At 57.8% G+C, this 25,875-nt stretch overlaps 12 protein-coding genes across 12 annotated transcripts; 5 read left to right on the forward strand and 7 right to left on the reverse strand.

The window, feature by feature from the left end:
- Positions 1-30: 30 nt before the first annotated feature.
- On the reverse strand, positions 31-1,604 carry C8Q71DRAFT_852959 (etoposide-induced protein 2.4-domain-containing protein; the record flags this gene model as incomplete). The annotated part of the gene is made up of 7 exons (XM_047926881.1): positions 31-468; positions 524-600; positions 658-740; positions 788-802; positions 858-1,081; positions 1,145-1,337; positions 1,393-1,604. The coding sequence occupies 7 exons, from the start codon at positions 1,602-1,604 to the stop codon at positions 31-33; spliced, it is 1,242 nt and encodes a 413-aa protein (XP_047783442.1).
- A 320-nt stretch (positions 1,605-1,924) lies between these two features.
- Positions 1,925-5,210, forward strand: C8Q71DRAFT_201730 (H+-ATPase subunit). The gene is made up of 11 exons (XM_047916963.1): positions 1,925-2,051; positions 2,107-2,207; positions 2,262-2,588; positions 2,638-3,267; positions 3,317-3,604; positions 3,656-3,675; positions 3,728-3,980; positions 4,045-4,521; positions 4,580-4,837; positions 4,911-4,988; positions 5,078-5,210. Exons 1-11 carry the CDS (start codon positions 2,024-2,026, stop codon positions 5,117-5,119), a joined length of 2,502 nt encoding a protein of 833 aa, XP_047783443.1. The 5' UTR covers positions 1,925-2,023; the 3' UTR covers positions 5,120-5,210.
- A 204-nt stretch (positions 5,211-5,414) lies between these two features.
- Positions 5,415-9,103, forward strand: C8Q71DRAFT_202056 (P-loop containing nucleoside triphosphate hydrolase protein). Its single transcript, XM_047916964.1, has 4 exons — positions 5,415-5,514; positions 5,571-6,602; positions 6,655-7,296; positions 7,356-9,103. Exons 2-4 carry the CDS (start codon positions 5,725-5,727, stop codon positions 9,028-9,030), a joined length of 3,195 nt encoding a protein of 1,064 aa, XP_047783444.1. The 5' UTR covers positions 5,415-5,514; positions 5,571-5,724; the 3' UTR covers positions 9,031-9,103.
- Positions 9,104-9,185: 82 nt separating this feature from the next.
- On the forward strand, positions 9,186-11,295 carry C8Q71DRAFT_732697 (peptidase M50B-like-domain-containing protein). Its single transcript, XM_047922273.1, has 12 exons — positions 9,186-9,698; positions 9,753-9,778; positions 9,853-9,865; positions 9,920-9,944; positions 9,994-10,015; positions 10,070-10,108; positions 10,165-10,357; positions 10,418-10,499; positions 10,554-10,605; positions 10,668-10,745; positions 10,810-10,886; positions 10,951-11,295. Exons 1-12 carry the CDS (start codon positions 9,559-9,561, stop codon positions 11,089-11,091), a joined length of 888 nt encoding a protein of 295 aa, XP_047783445.1. The 5' UTR covers positions 9,186-9,558; the 3' UTR covers positions 11,092-11,295.
- C8Q71DRAFT_732702 (mRNA capping enzyme-domain-containing protein) lies at positions 11,294-13,362 on the reverse strand. Its single transcript, XM_047922274.1, has 6 exons — positions 12,945-13,362; positions 12,616-12,897; positions 12,277-12,565; positions 12,038-12,217; positions 11,821-11,984; positions 11,294-11,768 (listed from the first exon to the last, which is right to left on the reverse strand). The coding sequence occupies exons 1-6, from the start codon at positions 13,117-13,119 to the stop codon at positions 11,734-11,736; spliced, it is 1,125 nt and encodes a 374-aa protein (XP_047783446.1). The 5' UTR covers positions 13,120-13,362; the 3' UTR covers positions 11,294-11,733.
- C8Q71DRAFT_732705 (uncharacterized protein) lies at positions 13,363-14,322 on the forward strand. The gene has a single exon (XM_047922275.1). The coding sequence runs from the start codon at positions 13,400-13,402 to the stop codon at positions 14,030-14,032; it is 633 nt and encodes a 210-aa protein (XP_047783447.1). The 5' UTR covers positions 13,363-13,399; the 3' UTR covers positions 14,033-14,322.
- A 253-nt stretch (positions 14,323-14,575) lies between these two features.
- C8Q71DRAFT_732706 (uncharacterized protein) lies at positions 14,576-15,701 on the reverse strand. The gene is made up of 3 exons (XM_047922276.1): positions 15,394-15,701; positions 15,132-15,344; positions 14,576-15,075 (listed from the first exon to the last, which is right to left on the reverse strand). Exons 1-3 carry the CDS (start codon positions 15,496-15,498, stop codon positions 14,815-14,817), a joined length of 579 nt encoding a protein of 192 aa, XP_047783448.1. The 5' UTR covers positions 15,499-15,701; the 3' UTR covers positions 14,576-14,814.
- Positions 15,702-16,269: 568 nt separating this feature from the next.
- C8Q71DRAFT_202065 (uncharacterized protein) lies at positions 16,270-17,967 on the forward strand. The gene is made up of 6 exons (XM_047916965.1): positions 16,270-16,300; positions 16,349-17,014; positions 17,080-17,376; positions 17,427-17,475; positions 17,537-17,602; positions 17,657-17,967. Exons 2-6 carry the CDS (start codon positions 16,613-16,615, stop codon positions 17,785-17,787), a joined length of 945 nt encoding a protein of 314 aa, XP_047783449.1. The 5' UTR covers positions 16,270-16,300; positions 16,349-16,612; the 3' UTR covers positions 17,788-17,967.
- A 114-nt stretch (positions 17,968-18,081) lies between these two features.
- C8Q71DRAFT_852965 (uncharacterized protein) lies at positions 18,082-19,728 on the reverse strand (the record flags this gene model as incomplete). The annotated part of the gene is made up of 2 exons (XM_047926882.1): positions 18,082-19,359; positions 19,423-19,728. 2 exons carry the CDS (start codon positions 19,726-19,728, stop codon positions 18,082-18,084), a joined length of 1,584 nt encoding a protein of 527 aa, XP_047783450.1.
- A 320-nt stretch (positions 19,729-20,048) lies between these two features.
- On the reverse strand, positions 20,049-21,957 carry C8Q71DRAFT_903504 (uncharacterized protein; the record flags this gene model as incomplete). Its single annotated transcript, XM_047928823.1, has 3 exons — positions 21,836-21,957; positions 21,419-21,773; positions 20,049-21,359 (listed from the first exon to the last, which is right to left on the reverse strand). Exons 2-3 carry the CDS (start codon positions 21,734-21,736, stop codon positions 20,049-20,051), a joined length of 1,629 nt encoding a protein of 542 aa, XP_047783451.1. The 5' UTR covers positions 21,737-21,773; positions 21,836-21,957.
- A 118-nt stretch (positions 21,958-22,075) lies between these two features.
- On the reverse strand, positions 22,076-22,954 carry C8Q71DRAFT_732737 (uncharacterized protein). Its single transcript, XM_047922277.1, has 2 exons — positions 22,586-22,954; positions 22,076-22,524 (listed from the first exon to the last, which is right to left on the reverse strand). The coding sequence occupies exons 1-2, from the start codon at positions 22,903-22,905 to the stop codon at positions 22,173-22,175; spliced, it is 672 nt and encodes a 223-aa protein (XP_047783452.1). The 5' UTR covers positions 22,906-22,954; the 3' UTR covers positions 22,076-22,172.
- A 581-nt stretch (positions 22,955-23,535) lies between these two features.
- Positions 23,536-25,669, reverse strand: C8Q71DRAFT_732740 (uncharacterized protein). Its single transcript, XM_047922278.1, has 2 exons — positions 24,993-25,669; positions 23,536-24,936 (listed from the first exon to the last, which is right to left on the reverse strand). Exons 1-2 carry the CDS (start codon positions 25,287-25,289, stop codon positions 23,599-23,601), a joined length of 1,635 nt encoding a protein of 544 aa, XP_047783453.1. The 5' UTR covers positions 25,290-25,669; the 3' UTR covers positions 23,536-23,598.
- Positions 25,670-25,875: the final 206 nt, after the last annotated feature.

The following is a 25,875-nucleotide window of genomic DNA, read 5'->3' on the forward strand; positions in this document are numbered from 1 at the left end:
CCCGAACGCAGCAAGCCCAGTCTAACAATCTCAGTCTCGCTTCCGTCGAGGAGACGAGCCCACGCTGCCCATACTCACACTCCCACTCATCCTCATCCTCGCAGCAGACCCACTCGGCGGCAAGCGCATCTGCGGGCTTGGCGCAGTCACCGGGCTCAGCTCTACAAAGTCGCCTTCCTCCATGCTATCCACCGCCTCGCTGAACATTCTGCGATGACCCCGACTTGCGCTGCTCGGTACCCCCGGCAGCTTGCTTGCCCCGCGGCCGCCGCCTAGGCTAAGTAGCCGGACAACCCAGTCGTTCAGCCATAAGACGAGAGCAAATATGGGCAGTCGGATGGGCACGAATGGGTGGGGATGTCGGATGTCCTCGAGTGTACTGCTAGACGACGCGCCAGAGGGAACGGAGACGGCTGGATTGAAGGGATCCAGCGGCGCAGGGCGGGCATGCATAGCCATGATGATGTACTGTGAGACATTGTTCACGTTCAGCTGATGTGTCGACGCGATAGCATGCACGTACTGCAGGGAAGACAAGCGCGAACAGCGCCGCGTTCGCGAGGCTGCTGCCCCACATGCATAGGGCCGTTGAGGGGAGGCCTAATGCATCTAGTCTTTAACAATCGACCGGGAACCGGCTCAGCCACGAAGACGCACCAAAGGCCCAATAGTATGCCCAACGCTCCTCTAGGTGTCTCACCCTTCTCGACAGCGAGAGTCCCCTTGTAATCCACACATGCCTATGCAAGACATGAGCACCCGGCGAACGCGCGCACTCACCACTCACTCAAAGCAATAATATCTACAGCACCATCAGCCAAGCTCTCACCGATACTCTCGCAGAAACACGCACTCACGCGTCGACCCAGCAGAAAAACGCGAAGCCCGCAAACGGGCCGACCACAGGCACGCGCGCGAGCGCGAGGGAGAGCACGAGCGACGTCGCGACCATGATCCCGCCGTACGCGGAGGTCGCGACGGAGTTGAGGACGCCCGTGTACGTCGAGGGCGGCGCGGCGCCTGCGCGGGGGCCGTGCTGCAATGTGAAGGTGCGCTTCGCGATCAGGCCGCACCAGTTCCTCTGCGCGTCGGGGTCAGCGCCCACTCAGTGCAGCCCGCACTGCGGCATGCGCGCGGGACTTACATTGAGATAGAGGGAGATGCCGACGACCGGGAGGAGCCAGAGCACCTGGTACGCCCAGCCGACGTTGCGGTGCAGCCAATAGTGCTCGCCCTGAGCGAGCGGAAACAGGAGGAGGTCGAACAGGTATATCGACGCGAGCGAGAGCGTGTTCAGGAGCAGGGACTTGAGCACGTTCCCCCGGATCTCGGAGTCGCTGCGGGCGAGGTCAGCGGCCGCGGCTACGAGCCGGACAGTGTCGCGCTGCGCACCTCGCGATGAGCCGAATGACGGTGTCCCAGCGGGAGGCATCGACGAGCCCCCGCCATGCGCACGAGAGCTGCACGCGGACGGTGTCCTGCAGCGAGAGGAAGTTGGGGTAGGTGGACCTGGACGTGTAGAACGTGCTCGCGGTGGGCGAGACAGCATAGCTGTGGTCGACAGACGGTGATATTGGGTACGTGCGGTGCGACGACCTCGACATCGTCGCTGTCTGGGTCGACAGAGATGAAGGCTCGTCGAGGACGAGGATAGCGACCCACTCACGCAGTGAGACGCGGTGAGACGCTGTGACCAGACGACACGCGCGTCACGCTACATGTTATCATAAATTTCCTCAAAGGGATATGATGCAACGCAGTATCTTTAATGTTATGATGCATGCAAATGTAAACGAAACCATCCCAATTGCGGCTGCAATGCTCTAGGAATCCTCTGATCGGTGTTTAAACTCCGATAATTGGATAGCATTCTATTTCAATTCTGTAGTTTGACATGCTTATGTCATTTATATGCTGAGCGCCCATCAGACTGTACTTAGCTGCCGACGACACTCGTCACAACTCACAACGACCCCTACACCTTCATCACTCTTAGGGCCCAGCAGGACAAGCTTTGGGCGAGATGGCGGACGACTACCCGTCTCCCTTTCGTGAGTATAATATGTGTATGGAGGCCACAGTTGGGAAGACTGAAGAGCGTTACAGGCTCTGAGCCGATGAGCTTGGTACAGCTCATCGTGCCAACTGAAGTCGCCCACGACACCGTTGCCGAACTGGGTGAACTTGGAAACGTCCAGTTCAAAGACGTGAGTTCCATTCGGTGATTGAAACACTCGTCATCCCGCTGACAGGCGTGCCAGCTCAACCCTAATGTCAATCCATTCCAACGCTCCTTCGTGGGCGAGATCCGCCGGGTCGACGAGATGGCCCGCCGTGTACGCTTTTTCCAGTCTCAGATCGAGAAGGAGAAGGAGAAGATCCAAATTCGCCCGCTGTACGACTCTGCGCCCCTCTTGACTGTCGGCCCGCGTGCTGCGCAGACGATGGACGAGCTGGACACGAAGTTGATGGAGCACGAGGCGCGCCTAATCCAGATGAACGACAGCTACCAGCTCCTCAGCGAACGCACGAAGGAGCTTGTAGAGGCTCGTCATGTTCTACGGGAGACTGCTGTCTTCTTCGAGAAGGTCGGTCTCATCCCAGCCTTGCTGAGCTGCCATTTACACCCTCATGCAGGCTGTGAACTACGAGTCGAACGGACGGTCCTCTCTGGACGATAGCTCTGCTCCCCTGCTCCAGCATGAGGACCGTGAGCAGCAATACTCGTCTAACATGCAGTTCGACCTCGAGTTCGTCGCCGGTACCATTGAACGTTCGCGCCTCCCGACGTTCGAGCGGGTACTCTGGCGTGTCCTGCGTGGCAACCTCTACATGAACCACACCGACATCGCCGAGCCCTTTGTCGACCCCGTCACGGGCGAAGAGACACGCAAGAACGTCTTCATCATCTTCGCTCACGGCGACACCCTCCTCGCCAAGATCCGCAAGGTCGCCGAGTCCATGGGCGCAACACTCTACCCCATCGACGCCAACGCGGACAAGCGTGCAGACTCCATGCGTGAGGTAACGGCGCGCTTGGAGGACCTCCAGGTCGTGTTGTACAACACGGGGGCGAGCCGAAGGGCGGAGCTCGACAAGATTGGTGAGAATGTTGCGTCTTGGGTGGACGTCGTCAAGAAGGAGAAGGCGATCTATGAGACACTGAACCTACTGAACTATGACGTGCGAAGGAAAACGCTCATCGCCGAGGGTTGGTGTCCTACTAGGGACATCCCTCAAATTCAGCTGGCGTTGAGACATGCGACCGTAAGTCCGAGGCGCCGTCTTCCTGTGTAGGCTATTGACATCTTCGCAGGAGGAAGCGGGCACCAATGTGCCTCCAATCTTGCACGAGCTTCGCACGAACAAGACGCCACCGACGTACATCCGCACGAATAAGTTCACCGAGGGCTTCCAGACGATTATGGACGCCTACGGCATTGCGACGTATCAGGAGGTTAACCCGGGTCTCTTCGCCACGATCACCTTCCCGTTCTTGTTCGCTGTCATGTTCGGTGACATTGGTCACGGGGCTATTACGGTTTTTGCGGCCCTGTTGATGATCATCACGGAGCGCAAGCTGGCGAAGGCGGATTTGGGAGAGGTATGTCGTTCTCGACGTAGATGGTGCAACAATTAACCTGGTCATCTACAGATTATCGGGACGTTCTTCTTGTAAGCGGGACTGTTACTCCTTCTCTGGGCTGATGTTAACAATACAATGCAGCGGCCGGTACATCATCCTGCTCATGGGACTGTTCTCGATGTACACCGGCTTCTTGTACAACGATATCTTCTCCAAGTCGCTACACGTCTTCCACTCGGGATGGGATTGGCCGGCCGACGCCAACGGCACCGCAGTCTCCAATGGCCACACCTATGCCATGGGTATCGATCCTGGCTGGCACGGAGCCGAGAACGCTCTCCTCTTCACGAATTCATACAAGATGAAGATGTCGATCGTGCTGGGTGTGATCCATGTGTGTATAGCACGCCTTGCAGCAGAAGACAAACACTGATACAATCTCTATTCGATCTATTCAGATGACCTTCGCCATCTGCCTGCAAGTTCCGAACCACATTCGTTTCAACCGTCGCGTCGAAATCTGGACGAACTTTGTTCCCCAGATGCTCTTCATGCAGTCTATCTTCGGGTATCTCGTCTTGTGCATCATCTACAAGTGGTGTGTGAACTGGGAGAACTCGCCCACGCCTCCGCCGTCGCTTCTGAACATGCTCATCGGGATGTTCCTCTCGCCTGGCGATATCAAACCCGGGACGCAGTTGTATCGTGGCCAGAGCACGGTCCAAACGATCCTGTTGCTAATTGCTTTCGTCTGTGTGCCATGGCTACTCGTCACCAAGCCCTACTTGCAGTGGAAGGAGATGAAGAAGATCCACGATCAGGGTTATATCAACTTGGGCAACGATGAGGGCGCCCGAGCAGTATCCGATACGGAGCTTGAGGGTGAAGAGGAAGGAAACGGCAGAGCCATCGCAGAAGCAAACGAAGAGGAAGGCGTGAGTGCTGCTTGACTATCTGTCGATTGGGCGTTGCTCGAACTGCCTAATTTGACAGGAACACCACGATTTCGGCGAAGTGGTCATCCACCAGGTAATCCACACCATTGAGTTCTGCCTCGGATGTATCTCGCACACTGCGTCCTATCTCCGTCTCTGGGCTCTTTCTCTCGCGCATGCCCAGCTGTCCGAGGTGCTGTGGAACATGACCCTTGCTGGGGTGCTCCACATGCCGGGTCTCTTTGGATGGATCGCGCTCGTGCTGATGGGGGTACTCTGGTTCGTCCTGACAGTGTTCATCTTGTGTATCATGGAGGTGCGTGAGATCTGCCTGGAGCCGAAGCGGCTTCCCAGCCTTGCCTGTTTTGCTCACTACTGCTCTCGCACAGGGCCTGTCTGCCTTCCTGCACGCCTTGCGTCTGCACTGGGTCGAAGCGAACAGTAAGCATTATGAGGCTGGTGGATATGTGAGTGCCTTCCGTCCCGTGTATCGGCCCATCGATGGGCACGCCGGATCCACGCTGACTGATAAACCCGTTCTACTTTCTGCCGCCAGCAATTCGCGCCGCTGAGCTTTGCGAAGTTGACGGAGGAATGAGGGGGCGGAGCAGTGCTTGTCGCGTTGCAGCTGGCATGTAGCTAAGTTCCAGTCGCGGATGGCGGTAATATATCGCGTTCCTAGTGCACTTTGGCGGCGTGTGGGGTAGCGACAGTGTTACCCCGCATTGCATCGGTTGATCTGGATCGCTGGTGCTGCGAACATGCACAGGTGAGCTGACGATGGTGGCAGGCGACTGGCTCCAACTCGACCGGCGCCTAGCGCGCGATCTCTCCAGGCTGTGTCTCGCGGTGGCTGGGCGAGCGGCACGTGTCGCCGGCGCGTCTTTTTTTCAGACCCCGCTTAGAGAGAGGGCATGGTATATAAAGACGGGCTGATCAGCTGCGAACTCTATCCTCACTCTCCGGCTTCCTCTTTCTTTTGTCATATAGAAGGTGCGCTGCTCGTCCTCCAGCCCGTCGTCCGTGCCCTGCTCACAGTAATTGCACAGGCTCCGGCCAAGCTAGAATCAAGTGTTTCTCGTCCTTGACGGTCCTCTCGCGATCCATCGCATTCTTCACGCACCACGATCAAACTATCGTTAGAGGTAAGCCTCGCGGTTCACAGCGCGCGTTCGCTGGCCAGGTCTGACGGTCCCATCGGTCATGCAGATTAACGAAATGCCCGCCGTTACCGCCAACGCTTCCCCCGCTACCCCCGCTGCCTCCCTCAAGGCTGCCGTCGCGCCTGCGGACGGACAGTTTGACGTCTCCGGTCTCTTCGTCTCCGACAAGGCGTCCCGCGAGTCTGCAGCCGCGACACTTGTTGCACTCGCCCAAAAGGATGGCCCCACGGCCCTCCAGTCCGTCGGCTTCACCGACGCTGCTATCAAGGCACTTACTGACAAGAAGTCCCCCGCGGCGCGCGAGGGCGCGGCAAACGCCGTCGCCGCCCTCGCGAAGTCCGACGCTGTGAAGGCCCTTGAGCCGCTCTTCATCGACTCTGGTCTCTATGCTGCTCTGCTCGAAAACTTCGCCGACAAGACGCCCGCTGCGCGCACGGCCGCCATCGAGGCTGTTAAGGCGTACGTCGCGGGTATGAACGCATGGGGTACGGCCCTCGTGCTCCCTGCCCTTCTTCACGAGATCAAGACGGCCGGCAAGTGGCAGATCAAGACTGGCGCGCTCACGATCCTCAACCAGCTCGTTGTCAGCGCCTCTCTCCAGACCGGCCGTCTCACCCCCGAGATCGTCCCCATCCTCGCTGAGGCGATCTGGGACACCAAGGCTGACGTGAAGAAGGCTGCCAAGGATTCGCTCGAGAAGACCACGGCCCTCGTTTCCAACAAGGACATAGAACGCTTCATTCCCGCACTAATCAAGGCTCTGATCAACCCCGTTGAGGAGGTTCCCAAGACCATTAACCTCCTCTCGGCTACGACATTCGTTTCGGAGGTTGACTCCGCTACGCTTTCACTCATGGTCCCTCTGCTTTCACGTGGTCTTAATGAAAAGCCTACTGCTACCAAGCGCAAGGTCGCTGTGTAAGTGTACATTATCCAATCGTGATCTATTCGTTGCTCATAACATTCGCAGAATCGTCGATAACATGGCCAAGCTCGTAGACTCCGCTGTGACAGTCCGTCCCTTCATCCCGAAGCTGCTCCCCGGTCTCCTCAAGGTCGAGACGAGCATCGGTGACCCTGAGGCCCGCAGTGTTGTTGGCCGTGCCATCGCTACTCTTCGCCAGGTCGGTGAGATCCCCGATGACAACGACGGCTCCGATCTCCCACCGTTGAAGACAGCCGACGAGAAGCAACTCGCTCACTCTCTCATCGGCATCTACAAGAAGGCCGGCGCTGCCGCCCCGTCCGCGGGTTCCATCGATGTCATGTACGCTGCCAACCTCGCTGCCAACCTCGTCCACGCGAAGAACTTCGACATTTCCGAGTGGCAGTCGCTTGCTCCTTACCTTGCATTCGCCACCACAACGCCCGAGCCCATCTCGGTCGTTAACGAGTGGGCCGTCAAGTCCGCGTCGCTGGAGGACGAGGACAACGAGGTCCCCGAGGACGAGGAGGAGGGTGAGGACTTGTGCAACTGCCAGTTCTCGCTCGCCTACGGTGCTAAGATCCTACTCAACACCGCGACTCTCCGTCTCAAGCGTGGACATCGCTACGGTCTCTGTGGTCGCAACGGTACCGGCAAGTCCACCCTCATGCGTGCCATCACCAACGGGTAAGCTATCATACTGTGCTGCGATGCTATGACACGATGTACTCACTCTCGCTTGACAGTCAAGTTGAGGGTTTCCCTTCGCCCGACGAGGTCCGCACTTTCTATGTCGAGCACGACATCGACGGCAGCGAGGCCGATACTGCTGTCCTCGATTTCATCCTTGCCGACACGCGTATCCAGGCTGGCAAGGAGGAGGTCATCGAGACGCTCGCGTCCGTCGGCTTCAGCGACGAGAGGCAGGCGCAGGCCATTGGTAGCCTGTCTGGTGGCTGGAAGATGAAGCTCGCTCTCGCGCGTGCGATGCTATTCAAAGCTGACATCCTGCTCCTGGATGAGCCGACTAACCACTTGGATGTCGTCAACGTCGCATGGCTGGAGAACTACCTCATCGGCCTCAAGACCTGCACGTCCATCATCGTTTCGCACGACTCCGGCTTCCTCAACAACACCATTACCGATGTCCTCCACATTAACCGCTTCAAGGTCAGGAGGTACAGGGGCAACCTTGAGGCCTTCATGAAGCAGGTTCCTGAGGCGCGCTCGTACTACACGCTCGAGGCAGCGGAGGACTACCAGTTCAAGCTCCCCGACCCGCCTCTGCTTGAGGGTGTCAAGACCAAGGAGAAGTCGCTCCTCAAGATGCGCAAGGTCGGCTACCAGTACCCAACGCAGCCCGTGCAGCAGCTCTACGACATCACTCTACAAGTCTCTCTCTCTTCCCGTGTCGCCGTCCTCGGTCCCAACGGTTCCGGCAAGTCGACGCTCGTCAAGTTGCTTATCGGCGACCTGGAGCCAAACAAGGGCGGTGAGATCTGGAAGCACCCGAACTTGGTCATCGGTTACGTTGCGCAGCACGCGTTCCACCATATCGATAACCACCTCGACAAGACCCCGCTCGAGTACATGTTGTGGCGTTACCAGACCGGTGAGGACTTGGAGGAGATGATGAAGGCGAACCGTCAGATCACCGAGGAGGAGCAGCTGAAGATGAAGGAGGGCGGTGTCGTCGTCGTCGAGGGCCAGAAGCGCCTCATCGACGAGATCGTCGCGCGCAAGAAGCTGAAGCAGTCGTACGAGTACGAGATCTCGTTCAAGGGCCTCTCCTCGTCGGAGAACATCTGGATGGCGCGTGACGAGCTTCTCAAGCGTGGCTTCGAGAAGAAGGTCCTCGAGGTCGACACTCGTGAGGCGCAGCGCCTCGGTATGCTCCGTCCTCTCGTCCGTCGCGAGATCGAGAAGCACTTCGCGGACTTCGGTCTCGAAGCCGAGTTCGTGTCGCACAACTCGATGCGCGGTCTCTCTGGCGGTCAGAAGGTCAAGGTCGTGCTCGGTGCTGCGACGTGGCGCCGCCCGCACGTCATGTGCCTGGACGAGCCGACGAACTACCTCGACCGTGAGTCGCTCGCTGCGCTCATCAAGGCGCTCAAGGAGTTCGAGGGTGGTGTGCTCGTGATCACGCACAACCGCGACTTCTCCGAGTCGATCTGCAAGGAGGTGTGGGCCATGCGCGACGGCCACCTTGAGGCCTCCGGCCACAACTGGGTTGAGGGCCAGGGCGCCGGGCCCCGTATCGACAAGAAGGACGGTGAGGAAGAAATCCAGTACGACGCGATGGGCAACAAGATCGAGAACAAGAAAGCGAAGAAGATCACTTCGTCGGAGGCGCGGAAGCTCAAGAAGGAGCGCATGGCGCGGAAAAAGAGGGGTGAGGAGATCACCGACGACGAGCTGTAATTTTGTTCGCACCTACGCTCACTGTTGTATGTATCTCCTGTCTCTATCGCTGTGTGTTCTGTCCGGACGTCTTTCGGCTGTTATGTCTTGCATCGTCTCGTAGCTTGTACCCTAGCGTTAATACTCTATCTTATTGTGTTTCGTTTCACGCAATCCCTGTGTGACTGTGGATTTGGTTCGTCCTCAGCGGTGTTAGCGCGGTGCACAACGGTGTGGCTTGGCGAGTAGACCGATCTGGGGTTGTTGAATGCGACGACGAGCACGACTTTGCTTGGCCTGCACCAGACTGAGGATGCGCAGCGCTCGCACTGCTTCCCGGAGGCTCCTTCATCCCTGCGGTCCCCGTTTATACCTGCTGCGCTCCCGGCTGTGCAGCTTCCCTTGCACGACGTAGGCGTTTTAATAAGCTGACCGAGAAGGCGACTTGCTTGCCTTCGTGCTTCTACCAACCCTACGGCTCTCCGGAACTCAACGCCTCTTTGCTTTGTACAATTGATCATCCTTGGACGACCGTAACGACTCCTCACGATGCCGTACGTCCCGGAGGATGTGGACCATACGTTCTATCACACCGCGCGGTCCGTGCAGGACTCGTTGGCCCCGAGTGCGGAGCAGCGAGTAACGCTCATTGTGGCTGGGTGTTATATCATTGCCATTGGGATCTTGTGGTGAGTTCACTGTGTCCTAAAACCCGCGAGAGGCCGTTCAACGGAGCGACGTAGGCATGTCCCGTATCTGTCGGCTATAAGTGAGTGCTATGTACCGTTGGGCGTGATATGGGCATGGCGGGAATCCTGAACACTTCCTTAACGCGCCGCTCAGTTTATCCGTTCAAGTGAGTGCCGAGCTTCTGCGACCGGCCGCGAAAGTACTGACGGCGTGATGGTAGGTTGCTCACTGTCGGATTCCATGAGGTGAGTCTACGAACCTGATCGGCATGGTTGATGCTGAGGGTGTGTGCAGATGAGCCATGCCTTCATGGGTGGTACGTTTTCTACTAGCTGAACACAACGGTCCGCGACTGAGCCTCCGCATACAGTCCTGACATGTGCACACATACACTCTATCGAACTTGACCGTGAGCGTGGCCTTCTACCCTCAGACCAAAAGCCGATTGACTGACATCGGCTCCAGCGAGAGAAGGCGGCGAGACCCGCATGTCCGGAGGCATACCCTGGCTCACCCTACCCGCCGGATACCTCGGGTCGGGATTCATCGGTGCGGCGCTGATCGTATGTGGCTTTGACACGAACGCGAGCAAGGTCGCGTCGCTGGTACTGGCGGCGTTCTTCGTGTTCACGCTGTGGTGGGCACGAAGGGACTGGCTGTAAGCATGATTACTCTTAAATCTCCCCGTCTGCTGAGGCTCTATGACTGCTTCATACAGGACATGGGTGCTGATCATCGGCATGGCTGGTCTGATCGTCCTGTTCTGGTTCGTCGGTGGCGGCGTCGCCCTGCGATTCTTCGTGAGCGGGCATCTGTCACCCACACACCCACCTGCTGATCGTCCCGTCCCTTAGATTCTCTTCATCGGCGTCATGTCCTGTCTATACGTGCTATGGGACATCATCGGTACGTCTCCTCGATCATCCAGCCACTACCCGACCTAAGCCCCAGTACCCACCCTGCCGCAGACGACACGATCGACCGCAAAGTGAACAGCTCCGACGCATCCGCGTTCGCCGAGATCTGCGGGTGCTGCCCATCCCAAGGTCCGTCTCCCCCTCTACATACATCCCCTCGCCCCTCCGAGCCTCGCTGACTGCGCTGAACCAGTGTGGGGCGTCATCTGGCTGATCATCGCCTTCTGCTTCTTCGCCGCGGGCATCCTCATCGGGCTCGTCGCCTTCAAGGTCAGCGTCGCGTCTAGCGCACCGCTGCCTTCTCATGACACATCTAATGCTCTCGGTCCTCCAGCAATCCGCAGCGCAGCAGGCCTCCGACTCGGAGCACTTCTTGCCGGTGCCCGGATCCTCCGCACGGCTGAGCTTCTCGACCTCCCCCGCGACGCTGCTTGGGACCGTGCTCTCGGCGTCGTTGTTGATGTATGCCATGTAAGGCCACGTACAGCGCGCGGTGCGGGTGCGATGTGTTGCAATGCTTTCTTGACTGTACTGCCGATTGCGGGACCCTCCGAACTTTCGTATTTTCGTTGACGATAATGTATCAGAGCATACCATCTTGTGTCATAACTTACCTACTCTCAAATCACAATGTGCTGTTTGGGCTGCTACTGTGCCATGTTGCACTAGCATCAGATCAGTACCATCGTTGGCACAATCGTCAACAGACGCCTCACGTGAACAAAACCTCGAGATGAGAGCTGCATGAGCAAAGACATTGATGACATCGCTATGGCTACATACAGTACAGCAGTAGGTACAAACGAGGACATACGGAAAGTCCTGGGTCGACTCAAGCGTGGAGAGCAGCATAGCACAAAAGTTAAATCTACATGATTCAGAACACATCGAACCGCATGAAGCCTACACACCCTATGGTCCCGCGCCGCTAGGTGCAGGGGAAAGCCAGACTCGGGGAGCGAGCCACGCCCAAAAGGTGTTGGGTTCTGGGAGCCAATCGGCACACGAACAATAGCATCACCATCCAGGACTGGCGGCCATCCTCGGCGCTGTTCAGAGGGCACCATGCACAAGGGCGGCTCGCAGGCCCGTCAAGCGGAGTACAGCGCGCACGCTCTCACCGCTTCTCGAGAGCGAACGCGATATAAATGTCTAAGTTCCCGTCAGCCCGTCCGTCGCGACGCCCACAGAAGCAAGCACTCACTCGCCGCCTCCCACTGGTCCTCGTCCATCTTGCTCTCCCCGTTCTTGTCCACGACGTGCATGCGCTCCAGCAGGGGCGCGAACTCGGGGTGCTTGTGGTGCTCCTCGAACACCTGATGGAACTCCCTTCTGTACGTCGGGTACAGCCCGTAGTCCGCGGCCATCCTGCGTGGGCGGGCCCGTCAGCGATCTGCGAGGGCAGATACACGGATACGCACTGGACGAAGGTTTCCCAGTGGACAACATATTCGGGGACGTTGTCCACGGCATCTCGGAGGAAGAACCAGTACCGGTGGCCGAACAGCGGGCGCTGCGTGCGCTCCTCGAACCGGATCGTGTACACGCTGTTCCCGAACGAGAGGTCCTTCGAGTCTTCCGGCAGCGCACCCAGCTTCTCCCTACGACGCAGGGCCATCAATAAATTCGACGCGGAACATCAAACGAAATTTGGACCTACAGCAGCTGGCTCGCATCCGGTATCGTCCCGATGAACGACCCGCCCGGGCGCAAGTTCTCAGAGACGTTCCGCAGCATGCAGCGCACCTTCTTCTCGCTCTCGAACGCGTAGTGCATGCAGAACTGCATCGAGACGACGTCGAACGGGCGTGAGAGCAGCGCAGGCGGTAGACGGTCGCGCAGCAGGTGATCGTAGCAGTCCAGCGCGTAGAAGCTTGCGCTGAAACGCGGCCCGCTACGGAGGGAGGAGTGACGCTGGCTGGCTTGCTCGACGGATACGGCGGCGATGTCTGGTGGCGGGTCAGCGGGCACGCAACTGAGAGGCGCACGGAGGACGTACCGACTCCGACGTACTCCTTGATCCTCGCCTTGGCCCACTTCGTCAGGTCGCCGCCCTTACCGCACCCCATGTCCAAGACGCGGCCCTTCACGCCTCCCGGACGTTCCCCTGCGCGGCCGCGGCCCATGCCTTCTGCCTCCGCTGGCGAGATGGGGCTCTCTGCCAGCGCGGGATGTGCGAAACGCGTGATGAGCACGCTCTTGACCCAGTTGTTGAAACTCTTGAGACCGATGATAACCGACTCCTGGCGCTGCGAGACGCCAACGTCCGGGCGGGCGTTATCTGCACATCGTCAGCACGAACACACGGGGCGCCGCAGAGACACGCACAATGCTCGACGACGACATCGACGTCCCCAGTCTTCCGCCTCTTCCGCCGCTCCTCGTCGTCCGCGCTCTCCTCAAGCTTCACACTGCGTTCGCGCTTCACATCGCCGTCCTCCCGCTTGCGTTTGCGGAGGAGCATGGTGCCCACGCCCCCAGGGAAGTTGCGGTAACGCTCCATCTCCGCGGGCGAGAGCGGCACGAGCACAGAGGCCGCAGGCGTACGACGGAACTTGGGGGCGTAGGGTGTCACGCTGCGTTTGACAGCAAACGGCGGCGGGGGGTCGACGTCGGGCTTGGGCGGAAGACTGGCTAGGCCTGTGGGTGCAGGGGGCTTTGGCGGGAGACTGGGGGCGGGTGCGGCGGCCTGGCGGGGAGGCGCCCGGATGGGCACTTTTGGTGAACGTGGGGAGGGCGGCGGCGGCGTCACTGGATGGCTCGCAGGTTGCGGGGGCGGCGGCATGTTGACGGACGTCCTGCGCTGGGGAGCGGGGGTGGTAGCCGGAGAAGGCCGCGACAGCATGGAGGTGGGCGAGTGGGAAGACGAGGGGCGGGAGGTGGGGTGGATGGCTGGAGCGGGGTTGGGTGAAACGATGTTGGAGAGGGTGGGCGTGACCGGGGAGCGGTTGACGGGGGGTGCAGACACGGGGGGCGAGGCGTGTGTGCGTGTGGACGGCGGGTGCGGCTGCAGCTGTGCTAGCGTCGGCGGCTGGGGAGTGGGCAGCGAGCCGGGCAGCGCGAGGCTCGTGAGCGGCGAGCCCGTCACGGCTGCGGTTACGGCAGGCCACGAGGATCCGCCCTGGAAGGCGAAGTACGAGTTGTCGCGCATGCTCGCGCTCGCCTGGCCGCTCTCGACGCCGGACGATCGCCTGCGCAGAGGCGCAAAGTTCGAGAGGGTCTCGCGCTCCTCGGGCATGCTGCGCCCGGCGTCCGTGTGGTGCAGGATATGCGAGAGCGTCGCCGGTCCGCGCGGCGTGGTCGGCGTGAACAGCGGGGTCTCCTGGGGAGGAGGGTCAGAGTTGAGGAGCACGGAAAGGTCGGTTGCACGGCGCGTCAAAGGGGTCGACACACTCGGGCTGGAGTCCGTGCGATAGCCACTGCCCGCCGAGGACGACGAGGGGCGTGTCGGCGGGCCGGTCGGGAGGTCGATGTGCATCCTGAGCGGGTGTTCGTTGGGAGGAACGACGGGGGAGTTGAGGACGGCATCGCGCACAGGATCGAAGGCCGGCATGATGGGCAGTGCCTAGGCTACAGACGGAACGTGCCCGACGGTGGCCGGAAGGATAATTACGGCCGGGAAAGCAGCGTACGCGACGGCGAGCGCAGTGGCGGCAGCGAGCACGAGGTGGAACGAGCGGAACCCTCGGGCGGCCAAGTCGCGCGTCTCCCGCCACCCACGCCCGCGCGTTCGACGCGTCTGTCCGCCATCTCCCCCGCCTGCCTCTGCTTTCTCAAGACACTTTGCAGCAGCAGAAAACACTGGATCCCGCACGGAAAAGCCCTCGGGGCATGCGGTGCTGGGCGCGATTTACCCGGCCTCGCATGCAAAAGGACAATCCCCGCTGAATCAATGGAGTCAGATCGCACGTAAACCCGCTTGTCCCCGTTGTCTTCACATATGTATGCTGCCAGGAACAGCGCGAAAGTGACTGAGATGCGTGATCGTGCAGTGAGAGATAGAGTTGCAAGCGACCATGACCGGTCGCAATATCTACATCGACAGTAAGCGAATAGTGCACATGTACCGAGGCATACTAGCGTAAATGTGAGGTACAGCAGAATATGGAAGCGATGCAGACAGTCCCACAAGTCCTATGAGCAGCAGCAACTACGACAACAGCATTGGTTCTCCATGACCGCAGTCCCACATCCCCAGTCAATCGAAGTGCATCCAGTGCCCCTTCACGCCCAGCCGACACTTTTCGCAGTCGGCCCGCGGGCCCATGGTGAATCTTTGTTTCCGCGCAGGAGGCGCGGTATGATCTTGAGACTGAGAGGTCGCCATGGGCACATCGGTAGTCGAGGCAGACGTCGAGGGCAGCCCTTGGACAGCAGGCGGCAGAGTCGGCTCCGAGTGTGCGTCGATCCCCAGGCGAGGCCGCGGCGGCGAACACGACATAGCGACGTCTTCGTCCAACTGAGCAGAGTGGATTGAGCAAGAACCTGCTCCGTCGCCCATCAGGGATAGCGCACCATGGTTGTGTCCACCATCTGCTCCCCCTCCCTCTCCGCGCCCGCACCTGCAGCCACTCCCCGCACCTCTTCCAGCTGGAGACCCTGGGCGACAAGCGGACTCTCTATGCTCAGCCCGCGCGTCTGCACGACCCAGTCTTCCGACCCGTGGCGGCTCTGCGGCGCCAAGGCCGGTATAGAGAGGCACGCATTGCCACCCATCGAGAGGCGTTTCTGCGATCCTGCGTCAAGCCCGCAGACACGGAAGCAGACGAAAACAAACACTGGGTCGCTCGCTTGCCCTCGGGGACGCGGGTGAACGCGCCCTTTTGGTTCTTGAGACGCGGAAAGTGTCCATCGGCGCGGACATGTCGACTTCCATTGACATTAATGTGGGTCGACCAGGTATGCGGAGACGAGCGTAGCCAAGCGCGCGGATAGCGGGGACCTCGTCTAGCTCAGAGATACTGCATCCAGTGCACGAGATACTTGGATGTTCAGGTATCCGTGGATTATGCGAGGAGGGGCGTTGTGTTGAGAGGCGGGAAGCAGTCGACAGAGATATATACGGGCGCCTAGGCGTAGATCGCTTGTGGCGGCGTGTCACTGTGGCTGCGACAATGCGCTCGCCGCTCACGCCCACAGTCGATTGTGGGCCGAATCTCATCCTTATGGCAACACTCGAGCCCCGCTTCTTACTAGACCGGGGTGTATGTCGACCACTCATGGTATACACGTAAGGACAAGCTTGCTCAGCCTAAAGTAACCGGGCCAGCAGTCAGATGTGTAGGTATGTATGTATGTGCTACGACTCGGATTCGCGTGAGTGTTTTTGGCAAGCTGGCCTATGGTGCGTGTTACCACCGTACGCTACATTAAATATGTTCATTCTCACTGAGCTCTCGCCTGGAGCTCGTCCCAGAAGCTATGGAATCGGAATGTCGCCGCTGGAGCGTGCTGTACCGTACTGGCGGCGTACTACACGTGCACTAGGAAAGTATCATTGTAAGCACGACCTACATCGCATCTGTCCGACCCAACACTGAATACTGAGCAGTCGTTCCTAGATGATCCTGATTATATGGGAGAGGTCCTGTCACAGCAATGCCGGCCATGAATTCTACAGGACAGCGACAAGACGGAAGCAGCGAGTCCGAGGTGCCTATCTGCATTTATTGTGACCCCCTCAGGTAAGCATACAGTCGTCTATGTGTTCCTAAGGCTTATCCGCGCCGAAGTCTGGCAGGGGTCTGTAGGTACCTTCGTGCGGAATAGGCCCCGCGACTGCCATGTGAGCTGGCCCCGAGCGGCTCATGCTGCACACATTCACCGCAACTCTCACGTCCTGTCTTCGTCGACCTCGCTGTACGGCATAACTCGGACGGCTCTTCGAGCTTCATGTCTCGTCATCCATGTAAGAGCGCAGTGTCTGCCGCCTTTGCGTCCGGGAGCAGTGATATAAAAGAGTATGAGTGGGGCCTTGCCTCGATACACGAGCCGCCATGCACTTCCGCACTCTCCTGTGCCTCGGGCTCACCGTCCTGTATGTAGTCACTCCATCGTCCGCAGTGTCGGCCAGAGCTCGTCTTGCTCGCGATCGCCTGCGCAAGTATGCTGCGCACCCCGAATACGGCGTCCCTGAGCATGAGATCGCTGCGGTCGCACGGAAGAGGGCGCTTTCTCCTCGACAAGACGCTGTGGATCCGTACGTTATCTGCCTGCGCGATGCGTACAAACTACACAGTCGACTCATCTCCCCCTCCAGTCACGATCTAGTGGCGAGGTTGATCCAAGATAATCAAGACATATGGCAGCAGCTGCTGCACAACCCATTCATCGAAGCTATGATGACCGCCCAGCCAGGGAACGAGACGGTAACCGCTGGCTACCAATGGTACGAGGTGGTCAGTGTCCATACCACGATACACATGTGCCAGCACTGAATTGAACCCACGTCGGACGTGCTCAGCAAGACTACTGGTACTGCATCCGTCTCCTCGCTTTCGACGTCGAACGCTCCTTCACCGCGCAGTCTCTCGCCGAGCTGAACAGCTCCTTGAGCGACGTCGCGAGCGACGGCGCGTACGCGCTCTCGTCTATCCAGGTCACGACGTCCCCGCCGCCTGCGGGCCTCGGCCTGAACGAGAGCGTGGTCCTGAACGCACCGGCGACGGCGGCGCTCAACCAGTATACCGACTTCCAATTCGTCGCTGCGAAGGACTACAATTGGGTCGTCTCGCTTGCCGCGCAGATTCCGTGTATTCAGGTGGGTTGCTGGTTGTGTATGTGTGTGCTCCTGACCGAGCGTTCGCGTAGTCCTACTACTACATCGCGGAGGGACTGCTGAGCACGTCGTTCTCCAACGGTATGTCTGCTCAGAATCTCGTTTTAATTTTCGGCTCCTTGACTCACGTCATAATTATAAGATACGCTCTGGTACGAACAATGGGTCCTGCCCAACCTCGACTACTCCTACCTCGAGCCTCAGATTGGTGAGTGCACACGAGCTCTACTGCGCTGCTATGAGTCCCGATATGTTTTTGTAGATTTCTTCATCGCAAACTATGAGTACTGGAAAGACTACTACGAGGACATCACGCTTATGTTCCGGAAAGCGACGCTGAGCGAATACAATTTGTGGCAAGTGGCATTCCAGCCGGGGAATCTCAAAGGATAGCGAAGGTCAATCTCATTTGCTGTGTCCCATTATTTCTGCGGACCTAGTGTCCAGGACACACCCCTACTACGGCGGATGTCTCTTTTGCATCAACGTTTAATACATGGGATGGCAGCACTCGGTAGGTTAGTTTTTAAGGCACTGCGTTGTAGAGACTCCCTGTCATACAACACACTGACTCTTTCATCAAGTGAAACCCGTCTCGTCATATCGCACCTTGTCCATCGTAACGTGGGGAATGTGTGCGTCAACGTATGTACTGATCTGAGCATCGAAGTCCGAGTAACACAAGTGTCAAACATACTTGTTGGTATCCCTAAGTCTCGACAAGACCGTAGCCCACTCGCCACATGCGCTCTTCACGACATTCCGTTTAATCCGGATCTGCGGCAGTAGGGTACGCAGAACCCGAGCGCACGCGATTGGGTCCGGAATGCATCCGTCCTCCACAACGAAGCTCGGAGGTAAGGCCTTGATGTCCTTGCAGCGCACGCAATTCCCGTTGATGTCCACGACCGGAAGTTTGAGCACCGCAAGCTGGGGACGCTCCCGGAGGAACTCGACAATGCCGTGGAAGGAAGGGGCTGTGTGCGGGAGGTAGGGCCGCTTCCAGGACAGCGCAAATGTTTGCAGGAGCGGCCAGGCTCCTTGGAATTTGCGTAGGTCGACGTCTGTGAAGGACATATTTTCGGAGTACGAGATATAACAAAACTGGAGATGGTGCAGAGGTATGAAGGTACGGAGCAGGTTGAATGCTGGCACAGGGCTGGGGAGATCGAGATCTATTCCTCCCGGGCGTATGTCCATTTTGACTGTGGTCAATGTGTCGACGCATTTACCGACGATCCCGTCCAGATAGCTGTTGTCCTCCGTGAAGCTGTTGACGTAGGTGCTAGCAATCTCAAGACGCTCCAGTCGTGGCAGGCGAGGTAGAATCTTGCCTAGATGGTATAAGCACGTCAAGTCGGAGTGCTCGTTCCCCTCGAATCTCAGACTCCGCAGCTGCGCGAACCCTTGCGGGATAGGCAGTTCGTCCATCACCCAGTCCTCCAGCGGCAGAGCGAGATCGCGCAGGTGCTCGAACTTGGCTAATGTGGACATGAAGGGTCCAAGCCAGTCGACGAGCTCGTCCGGCCAGAACCTAAGGCGTAGCGAACGCAGCTCGCGCAAACGACCGATATATGCTATGTATGGCAGTTCGTGTGTGCCCTTGTCGTATATGCAAAGAGTGTGCAGTCCGGGGGCCGTGGAGGGTAGAGCTGCAAGGAGCCGTCTGACAGCACAACCCTCAGGCGAGTTCGGGGGACGATCCCAGGATGCTCCACTGTCCTCAAGAACAACGAGCTCACGAAGGTTATGTCCCGCGAGGCAGAGAATGGTCATGTCCAGGAATGGCGTAGTCATGCACCTGATCTCACTGAGCATCGGGAGGAGTGACCCACTCGGAGCAGCCCGGGAGAGGTGAAAAAGGAGTGAGGGATCGGTGAGCCCCGGGAGGCTAATGCGCTGAACGAGGACAGAAACGCTGGCGAAGCGTTGCATGCCTTGCGGAGTCGGAATCTCGTTCGTAGTCTGTTACGATGCACACGTCAGTGTTACGACGGTAGAGACGTACACAGCTGCAAGTCATCGTACCCGTATCATCTCTATTTCATCGTCTTCAGGGAGACTTTCAGGAGTCTCTGCATTAATGAGGGATATACCAGCGAGAGAGAGCAGTGGCAGAAGCGACGGGAGTTCTCGCCAGAGGACGCGCAATGCTGGCCTAGAGAATGCCTTCGATGTACGAGCGCAATAGGCGAGGGTCCTCCAAGCCTTTCCAGGAGCAATCGACAGGCTTTCATCGACAACATCTGCACAATCGCGCTGCGCGGGAGGCCCGAGATACTCCACTACGTGGGAGATGATGTCGTGGTTGTCCAGAGCGCGATGGTGGCTCATTGTAGCCGAGATATGAAAGTACCAGTGTTGAAAAGCAAGCGGTCTGGCCTGAGTGGGTCGACGGTGAGCTTAGAGGCGTGCGCGACGCGTCTGACTCAGTGACTGTACTAGCTGGTCGTCGAGGACGAGTTCGAACCCGACGCGTCGTGCCAGCGCGACTGTCGTACAACACGTGATCGCCACAGCGACCGCCCAACGCTGAGAGTCATTGGAGAGTCGACCACTCACCAACCTCAAGCCAGATATGTACGTTTACAAGTACAGCAATTCTAGCATATGATGTCGTCACGTTGAACCAAAGTCCGAGTCCGCTAGTACCTTTACTTGGTCGGGTTACTATCCCTAAGCGTCGACAGTACTACGCCCCACTTACCAGACCCCACTTCCGCCGCAAATTCGTCAACGGAAATGTTTGGGAACATAACACGAAGAACCTCAGCAACCTTCTTGGGATCTGGAATGCGCTGGTCCAGGTCGTCGCCTGCCGCAAGACCCGACGGCACAGCCTTGACGTCGCCACAGCGGGTGGACCTGCCCTCGATATCTACTGCCGGAATGTGGACCACCGAGAGATCAGGGTGAGATAATATGAAGTCGACGATGCAGTGGAAGGATGGTGCTGAGCCGGCGGTGTTGGGAACTCTCCAAGAGAGGCTGAGGCTCCGTAAGGATGGCCAGACCTCTTCGAGTTTGCGTACGTCAATGTCGGTAAGTGACATCTGCCTGTGGTAGCGAATATCGATGACCTGTAGGCCTTGCAATTGCAAGAGGGGTCGGAGGAGATAAAATGCCGGGAAAGGAACAGGGGGAGCAGGGAAAAATTCAGAGTCCCTTGGCATCCGCGCACTTAGGCTCAGGTGGATGCTTGTCAAGGTGTGAGCATATACACCGGCGAATGCGTCGAGAAGGCTATGATTCTCCGTGAACGTGTTCACGAACGCCAAAACAATTTCGAGGCGATCCAAGTGAATGGGTGACATGATCTGCGCCAGAGCATCCATACCGTCAAAATCGTCGTGGCTTTGACCATCCAACCGCAGGTTTCGCAATTGAGGAAAGCCCCGAGGCGTCTCAAACGCGACCAACCGGTCGTCAAGGAGAAGAGCGAGGTCACATAGGTGGTCGAGTGTCGCTAGCGCAGGCATGAGGTGCACCAGGAATGGCCCGTCCCACCCGCAATCCAAACGTAGTGAGCGAAGCTCACGCAAACCGCCAACCCATGACATGTCATTGTCCAGCAGGTCAACCTCGCTTGTGTCGCACACATAGAGAGAGCGCAGCTCAGGCGTCTTTGAGGGCAATGCGCCAAGGAGCCGTCTGACGGCGCCAGCGTTGCGGGTGTCCGATTCTGCCGCATAGTTCAACAACCACCCCCCAGGCGCGAGGATGGTGAGTGCGCGAAGACTGCGTCCCGCTAGGAACATGACAATCATGTCGAGGAAAGGTGAAGTTCGGCACCAGAGCTCCTCGACCATCGGCAGGAGCGGCTCTCCCTGCGGGTTGGCCAGCGAAAGGTGAAAGAGGACTGTTGGGTCAATATGCTCTTTCTCAGGGATGTCGATGCATCGAACGAGCGCAGCGAAGCGACTAAAGCGTTGCAGGCCCTTTTTCGCGGGGCCCCCTGTGGAGTACTGATGCAATGATCATGAGTATCAGTGTGCCACATCAGACGCACAACAGCTCAACACACCCATATGATCGTCCCATTGTCCGACTCGTTGATCATGTCATAACTGAACTTGCCCTTGGACTTGGAGAGACGCATACCCAGAGAGAGCAGCGGGACAAGCAACGGGAGCTCTCGCCAGAGCAAGCGCGTTGCTGGCCCACAGAAGGCCTTCGAGGTGCGTGCGCAATACGAGAGTATCCTCCACTGTTTTCCTGCGCCAAGACGAGGGAATACGTCGACGTCGTCAAAGACTGAGAGACCGGAGTCTGAGTCAGGCCCGAAGTACTGCAGTATGTAGGAGACGACGTCGATATTCTCTAGGGCTCGATGGGGCGCCATCCTTTCCGGGCGAGCGACCAGTACCTACAGTGGACAGCTTGTCAGAACGAATGAGGATAAGTGACAGAAGCCGGAGGAGAATAGGTCCATACTACATACAGCGTGAAAGTCTATGAGTCGAAGGAGGCCTTACTGTTGGTATGCAGCTTAGATGGCTGCCCGTCAACAGCCGTCAACCCGACTTGGACGCGCCGCCGCGACAGACACGATGTCGATGTGGCCGGAGGAGGAGGGGGTCCATTCAGCCAGCGCGCGTCGAGGAGCCATGCACGCACGATCACGCTACCGGAGTCGCCAGAGCGCCTACGCCCACCAACCTCGCAAACTCCCAAACTCGAGGCCACTCTGAGTCCATCGTGCAGCATAGCAAGTCGGATTGTTTTCTATGGCAATACAAGGCCTCGATTCTATCAAGGCTCACGGGTACATTGGCTCCCTACATGACTTCTTCTACGGCATCCCAGCACTTCTTGATCAGCTCCACCCTTGCTGCATAGTATTCCGAGTCTCCGAACGGCTTGAGTTTCAGGTCTTCCGCGTTCCGACAAGAGTCAAATAGCATCTGCTGCAGGGAAGCAAACTCGCTTAACACAGGCTGTACGAGCTTATCGCGGTATGCCATATTCGCCTGAGTCTCATCTAGACTGAGCTCCGTCTCTCCGCTCGCCGTCTCTAGCCACACCGTCCCATCAAGATGTTCGACGAACTGCTCCATGAGACGGTGAGTGGCAAGATCTGGCTCGGAGGGCTCACCCCCGGCATGATTTCTCTGTGTCGATACGTTTAGGGTCAGTTCAGCATCTCCGCTATGTGCTCATGCATCGAACTGACCGATTCCCTATCCCATAGGACGCTCTCGACAGCCTCGTCTTGCTCATCCTCGTGCCCCTCGCCGCTGTGCTGGCCTTCCATGACAGCCGCGCACTTCTCCCAGGTACGTTTGTCTTGCATGTAAATGTCGCAAAAGAGCGTCTCGAGTTGGGAACGGCGGAGCTCTCTGGCTTTGACCTTGCGTTCCCCAGCCGTATAGGTGAGCACATCGTCAGGGATGTTGTCCAGGTTGGCGGCGCGGATGTCCGACGGCGAGGGATAGTGGTGCCAGGGCCGTCCGGAGAGGCTGTAAGGAGGTGGGTTGCACTGCCATATAGGCGTGAGCGGCTTGTAATCATCGTTGGACGCCATGTCGCCGTGTAGTCGAAGTTGCTGCGTCTAGTGAAATCGACCCAGTGGATGGGGGGCTTGCCATAGTAGCTTGTCCTTTTATACTCTCACTTTTTCTTGGCATGAGTGGCCAATATACAAGACAATGCGGCTAAAGCACAACTGAAACGCACTAGACCCGACTAGTCTGCAAACCGCGCTCGGTCGTCAACCAGCGTACACTTGACCATCTATGGGAACATTGGAGCAGACAGCAGCAAGTCGCCCAAGAGTCGCCAGGAGCTGTTGCTCGATGGCCACAATCGATGCTCCGCCGCTCCGGGCGGTCGCCAGTAGCGCGAACAACAATGGCCGTCCTCGGGAACGCGTTGTCGCGACAGCGTTAGACAGTCACGTGGGCGCGTCACCGTGGCGGCTTCTGCTTAGGCCGAGTTAATTCAGTGAGGTTGGCAATGCTCGCATGAAGCCTTACAATAGGTATTCAGTCCATGTAAGTACAGTGTACACGACAATTGACGAGAAGTGTGACCATAATGCCCTCATCATTGTAACTTCAATCGGGACATTCTCTTCACTTGCGATACCTTTGCACGTCCAAGTGCAGGACCGTCGCGCAATACTTGCGAAATACATTGACGTTCACTAGCTAAGAGTTACATCCTATTGTAGCAGTTGTCAGATCGCAACGTGTTTGCTGAAGGTCACTGTGTATAGTTCGCTATGACGTCGTCTGAAACACGGTAAACCAAGTGCGTATATGTTGGGTTTTCTCTTAACCTCGACATAACTATGCTCCACTTTGACGACAATGCATTTTCCAGGGCACCCTCGCGGACACGAACATTCGGGAATAATGTGCGAAGAATCCGCGCGAATGCTGCTGGATCATGGATATGTTCATCCTCGACCATGAGATTCGAAGGTAAAGTGTTGACCTTGACACACCGCGCCACTTCTCCGTCCATGGTTATAGCCTGGAGCCGAAGCTCCATCAAATGAGGGGCCTCCTGTAGGAAGTCTACGATGCCGCGGAAGGAAGGTACCGTGCTCGCCTTGTATGGGCGCGACCAGGACAACACAAATGCCTTCAGGAGAGGCCAAGCGCCGCGGACCTTGCGCAGGTCGTCGTCCGTGATTGTCAAGCTTCTGGAGTAAGAGATATCGCAAAACTGCAGGAGACGCAGTTGCACGAGTGGTCGAAGGAAGTTGAACACTGGCATAGGGCCACGGCGTCCGAGAGCGTCCCTGCCCGGTTCCAAACCCAAGATGACGATCGCTAGCGCGTCAGCGCACGCCGAGGTCAAGTCCTCCAAGGCCCCGTAATCGTCTGCGAAGCTGTTCACGACAGTGTTGACGACCTCAAGACGTTCCAACCGCAGAGGAGGCATGCCACGCGCTAGCGGCCGCAAGCACAACATATCCTGACGGCTCTCTCCATCGAGCCTCAGCTTTCGTAGCTGAGGGAAGCCTCCTATGGCTGTAGGCAGCGTATCCGCTATCCAATGCCCCAAGGGCAATTCATGATCACGGAGGTGCTCCAATTTGGCCAGCCGGGACATGAAGGGTCCAAACCACTGCTCCCGGGCCTCCGATTGACACCATATGCGCAGCGTTCGTAGGTCGTGGAGTTGGACAATAGACATCATGCGCGAAGCATCGCGTGCGGCATGCTGATATATGTACAGCTCTTGCAAATGCGGAGCCTTGGAGGGCAGCTCGCGTAGGATATGTCTGATCGCGTACGTCTCGTGAGTCTTCACAGCGCCGAGCATCGGATATTGGTTCCCATAGATCAGCAGCGTGCACAGTCTGGGTCCAAGAAGATGTGTGACGGTCGTATCGAGGAAAGGTGAGACCGTGCCCTGACATCTGATCTCTCTGAGCATCGGGAGGAGCGGCTGGTCTGGATTGGTTTGGGAGAGGAGAATGAGGATAGTGGGGTCGATATGCTCTCGTCTTAGGATGCTGATATATTCGACGAACGTGGCGAAGTGAGCAAAACGCTCCAGCCCTCGTTGAGTAGGGGCGCTGTTGGACCTCTGTCGGCGTGTTTTGTTAATATGGTTTCGACAGGCTAGCGGAAGGAAAATCGTACCCATAGAGTTTCCTCACATCGGGTATCAAACGCACCAACAACGCTGAAGCTCTCGGCCTTGTTGAGGTGCAGACAGAGCGAGAGCAACGGGAGAAGCGACGGGAGCTCTCGCCATAGCAAGTGTATCGCAGGCCTCGAGAATGCCCTGGATACGAGTGAGCAGTGGACGAGGGCTCTCCAATCTTTCCCAACATCCACACTACAGCTGTACGGAAGAGTCCCACTTCGCACGCGTCCGAAGTGCTGCAGGATGCTCCAGACGATGTCGTGGACGTCCAATGCTCGATGGTGCTTCATCTTGGCTGCTCCGGTAAAAACCGCGACGGAAGTAGATAATAGTTCAATCGAAGACGGGTAACTTCAGACGATAGATGAACGAGACTGCAAGGGTACACGCTCTACTCGAGGGGAGGTGGTACAGGTAGGGTACAGGCAGTCCTGACCAGTCTTAACTCATTGTCGGCCGTAACATAACGCCGCGATGGGCTACATACTACACGTGGCCCTGAACGCCCTCATGCGATGGTCCTCGCTACTGTCAGGCAGGCTAGATGGGGTTCAAGTCGCCTTTGATATTTGGCCGAGACAGTCGGTGTTCCAACACCGACTGTCGTGGCCGAATGCCAATGGTATCTTGAAGGAATGATGCCGCCAATCGATCGCTGTTGTCGTACAGCCAGTCTTAGAAGCTTTCCAGTCTCGACCGTAAGATGGAACAGTGCGGAACACTGACAATACGTAAGCTAGCGATCGGTGATGCTTTGATTGAACCTTCAAAGACTGGACGTACTCATGAACTCGGAACCAAGAATCGTCTTGCGTACAGTAGGTGGCACAGTATAGCATCCGCGAGATCCTGACATGCAAGCCGAGTGCACCGCAC

This window comes from Rhodofomes roseus (genome assembly GCF_022264815.1).
Source record: "Rhodofomes roseus strain CIRM-BRFM 1785 chromosome Unknown C8Q71scaffold_2, whole genome shotgun sequence".
Classification (NCBI taxonomy): domain Eukaryota; kingdom Fungi; phylum Basidiomycota; class Agaricomycetes; order Polyporales; family Fomitopsidaceae; genus Rhodofomes; species Rhodofomes roseus.

Bases quoted from the DNA above. Each gene is read 5' to 3' on its own strand.
- C8Q71DRAFT_732697 (XM_047922273.1), top strand. From the start codon at position 9,559: ATGCCGTACGTCCCGGAGGATGTGGACCATACGTTCTATCACACCGCG. The intron at 10,358-10,417 runs GTAAGCATGATT...TGCTTCATACAG, and splicing joins TGGGCACGAAGGGACTGGCT to GACATGGGTGCTGATCATCG. The intron at 10,500-10,553 runs GTGAGCGGGCAT...CCCGTCCCTTAG, and splicing joins GCGTCGCCCTGCGATTCTTC to ATTCTCTTCATCGGCGTCAT.
- C8Q71DRAFT_732737 (XM_047922277.1), bottom strand. From the start codon at position 22,905: ATGATTACAAGCCGCTCACGCCTATATGGCAGTGCAACCCACCTCCTT. The intron at 22,525-22,585 runs CTATGGGATAGG...TGCTGAACTGAC, and splicing joins ACGAGGCTGTCGAGAGCGTC to CCTAAACGTATCGACACAGA.
- C8Q71DRAFT_732705 (XM_047922275.1), top strand. From the start codon at position 13,400: ATGTTGACGGACGTCCTGCGCTGGGGAGCGGGGGTGGTAGCCGGAGAA.
- C8Q71DRAFT_202056 (XM_047916964.1), top strand. From the start codon at position 5,725: ATGCAGATTAACGAAATGCCCGCCGTTACCGCCAACGCTTCCCCCGCT. The intron at 6,603-6,654 runs GTAAGTGTACAT...TAACATTCGCAG, and splicing joins ACCAAGCGCAAGGTCGCTGT to AATCGTCGATAACATGGCCA. The intron at 7,297-7,355 runs GTAAGCTATCAT...CTCGCTTGACAG, and splicing joins ATGCGTGCCATCACCAACGG to TCAAGTTGAGGGTTTCCCTT.
- C8Q71DRAFT_732706 (XM_047922276.1), bottom strand. From the start codon at position 15,498: ATGTCAATGGAAGTCGACATGTCCGCGCCGATGGACACTTTCCGCGTC. The intron at 15,345-15,393 runs GTTTGTTTTCGT...GCAGGATCGCAG, and splicing joins GGGCAAGCGAGCGACCCAGT to AAACGCCTCTCGATGGGTGG. The intron at 15,076-15,131 runs GTGCGCTATCCC...CACTCTGCTCAG, and splicing joins AGATGGTGGACACAACCATG to TTGGACGAAGACGTCGCTAT.
- C8Q71DRAFT_202065 (XM_047916965.1), top strand. From the start codon at position 16,613: ATGCACTTCCGCACTCTCCTGTGCCTCGGGCTCACCGTCCTGTATGTA. The intron at 17,015-17,079 runs GTCAGTGTCCAT...GGACGTGCTCAG, and splicing joins GCTACCAATGGTACGAGGTG to CAAGACTACTGGTACTGCAT. The intron at 17,603-17,656 runs GTGAGTGCACAC...ATGTTTTTGTAG, and splicing joins CTACCTCGAGCCTCAGATTG to ATTTCTTCATCGCAAACTAT.
- C8Q71DRAFT_201730 (XM_047916963.1), top strand. From the start codon at position 2,024: ATGGCGGACGACTACCCGTCTCCCTTTC. The intron at 2,208-2,261 runs GTGAGTTCCATT...CAGGCGTGCCAG, and splicing joins GAAACGTCCAGTTCAAAGAC to CTCAACCCTAATGTCAATCC. The intron at 3,268-3,316 runs GTAAGTCCGAGG...ACATCTTCGCAG, and splicing joins TGGCGTTGAGACATGCGACC to GAGGAAGCGGGCACCAATGT.
- C8Q71DRAFT_732702 (XM_047922274.1), bottom strand. From the start codon at position 13,119: ATGGAGCGTTACCGCAACTTCCCTGGGGGCGTGGGCACCATGCTCCTC. The intron at 12,566-12,615 runs GTACGTCCTCCG...ACCCGCCACCAG, and splicing joins CAAGGAGTACGTCGGAGTCG to ACATCGCCGCCGTATCCGTC. The intron at 11,985-12,037 runs GTGCGTATCCGT...CCGCCCACGCAG, and splicing joins CACTGGGAAACCTTCGTCCA to GATGGCCGCGGACTACGGGC.
- C8Q71DRAFT_732740 (XM_047922278.1), bottom strand. From the start codon at position 25,289: ATGAAGCACCATCGAGCATTGGACGTCCACGACATCGTCTGGAGCATC. The intron at 24,937-24,992 runs GTACGATTTTCC...ACACGCCGACAG, and splicing joins GATGTGAGGAAACTCTATGG to AGGTCCAACAGCGCCCCTAC.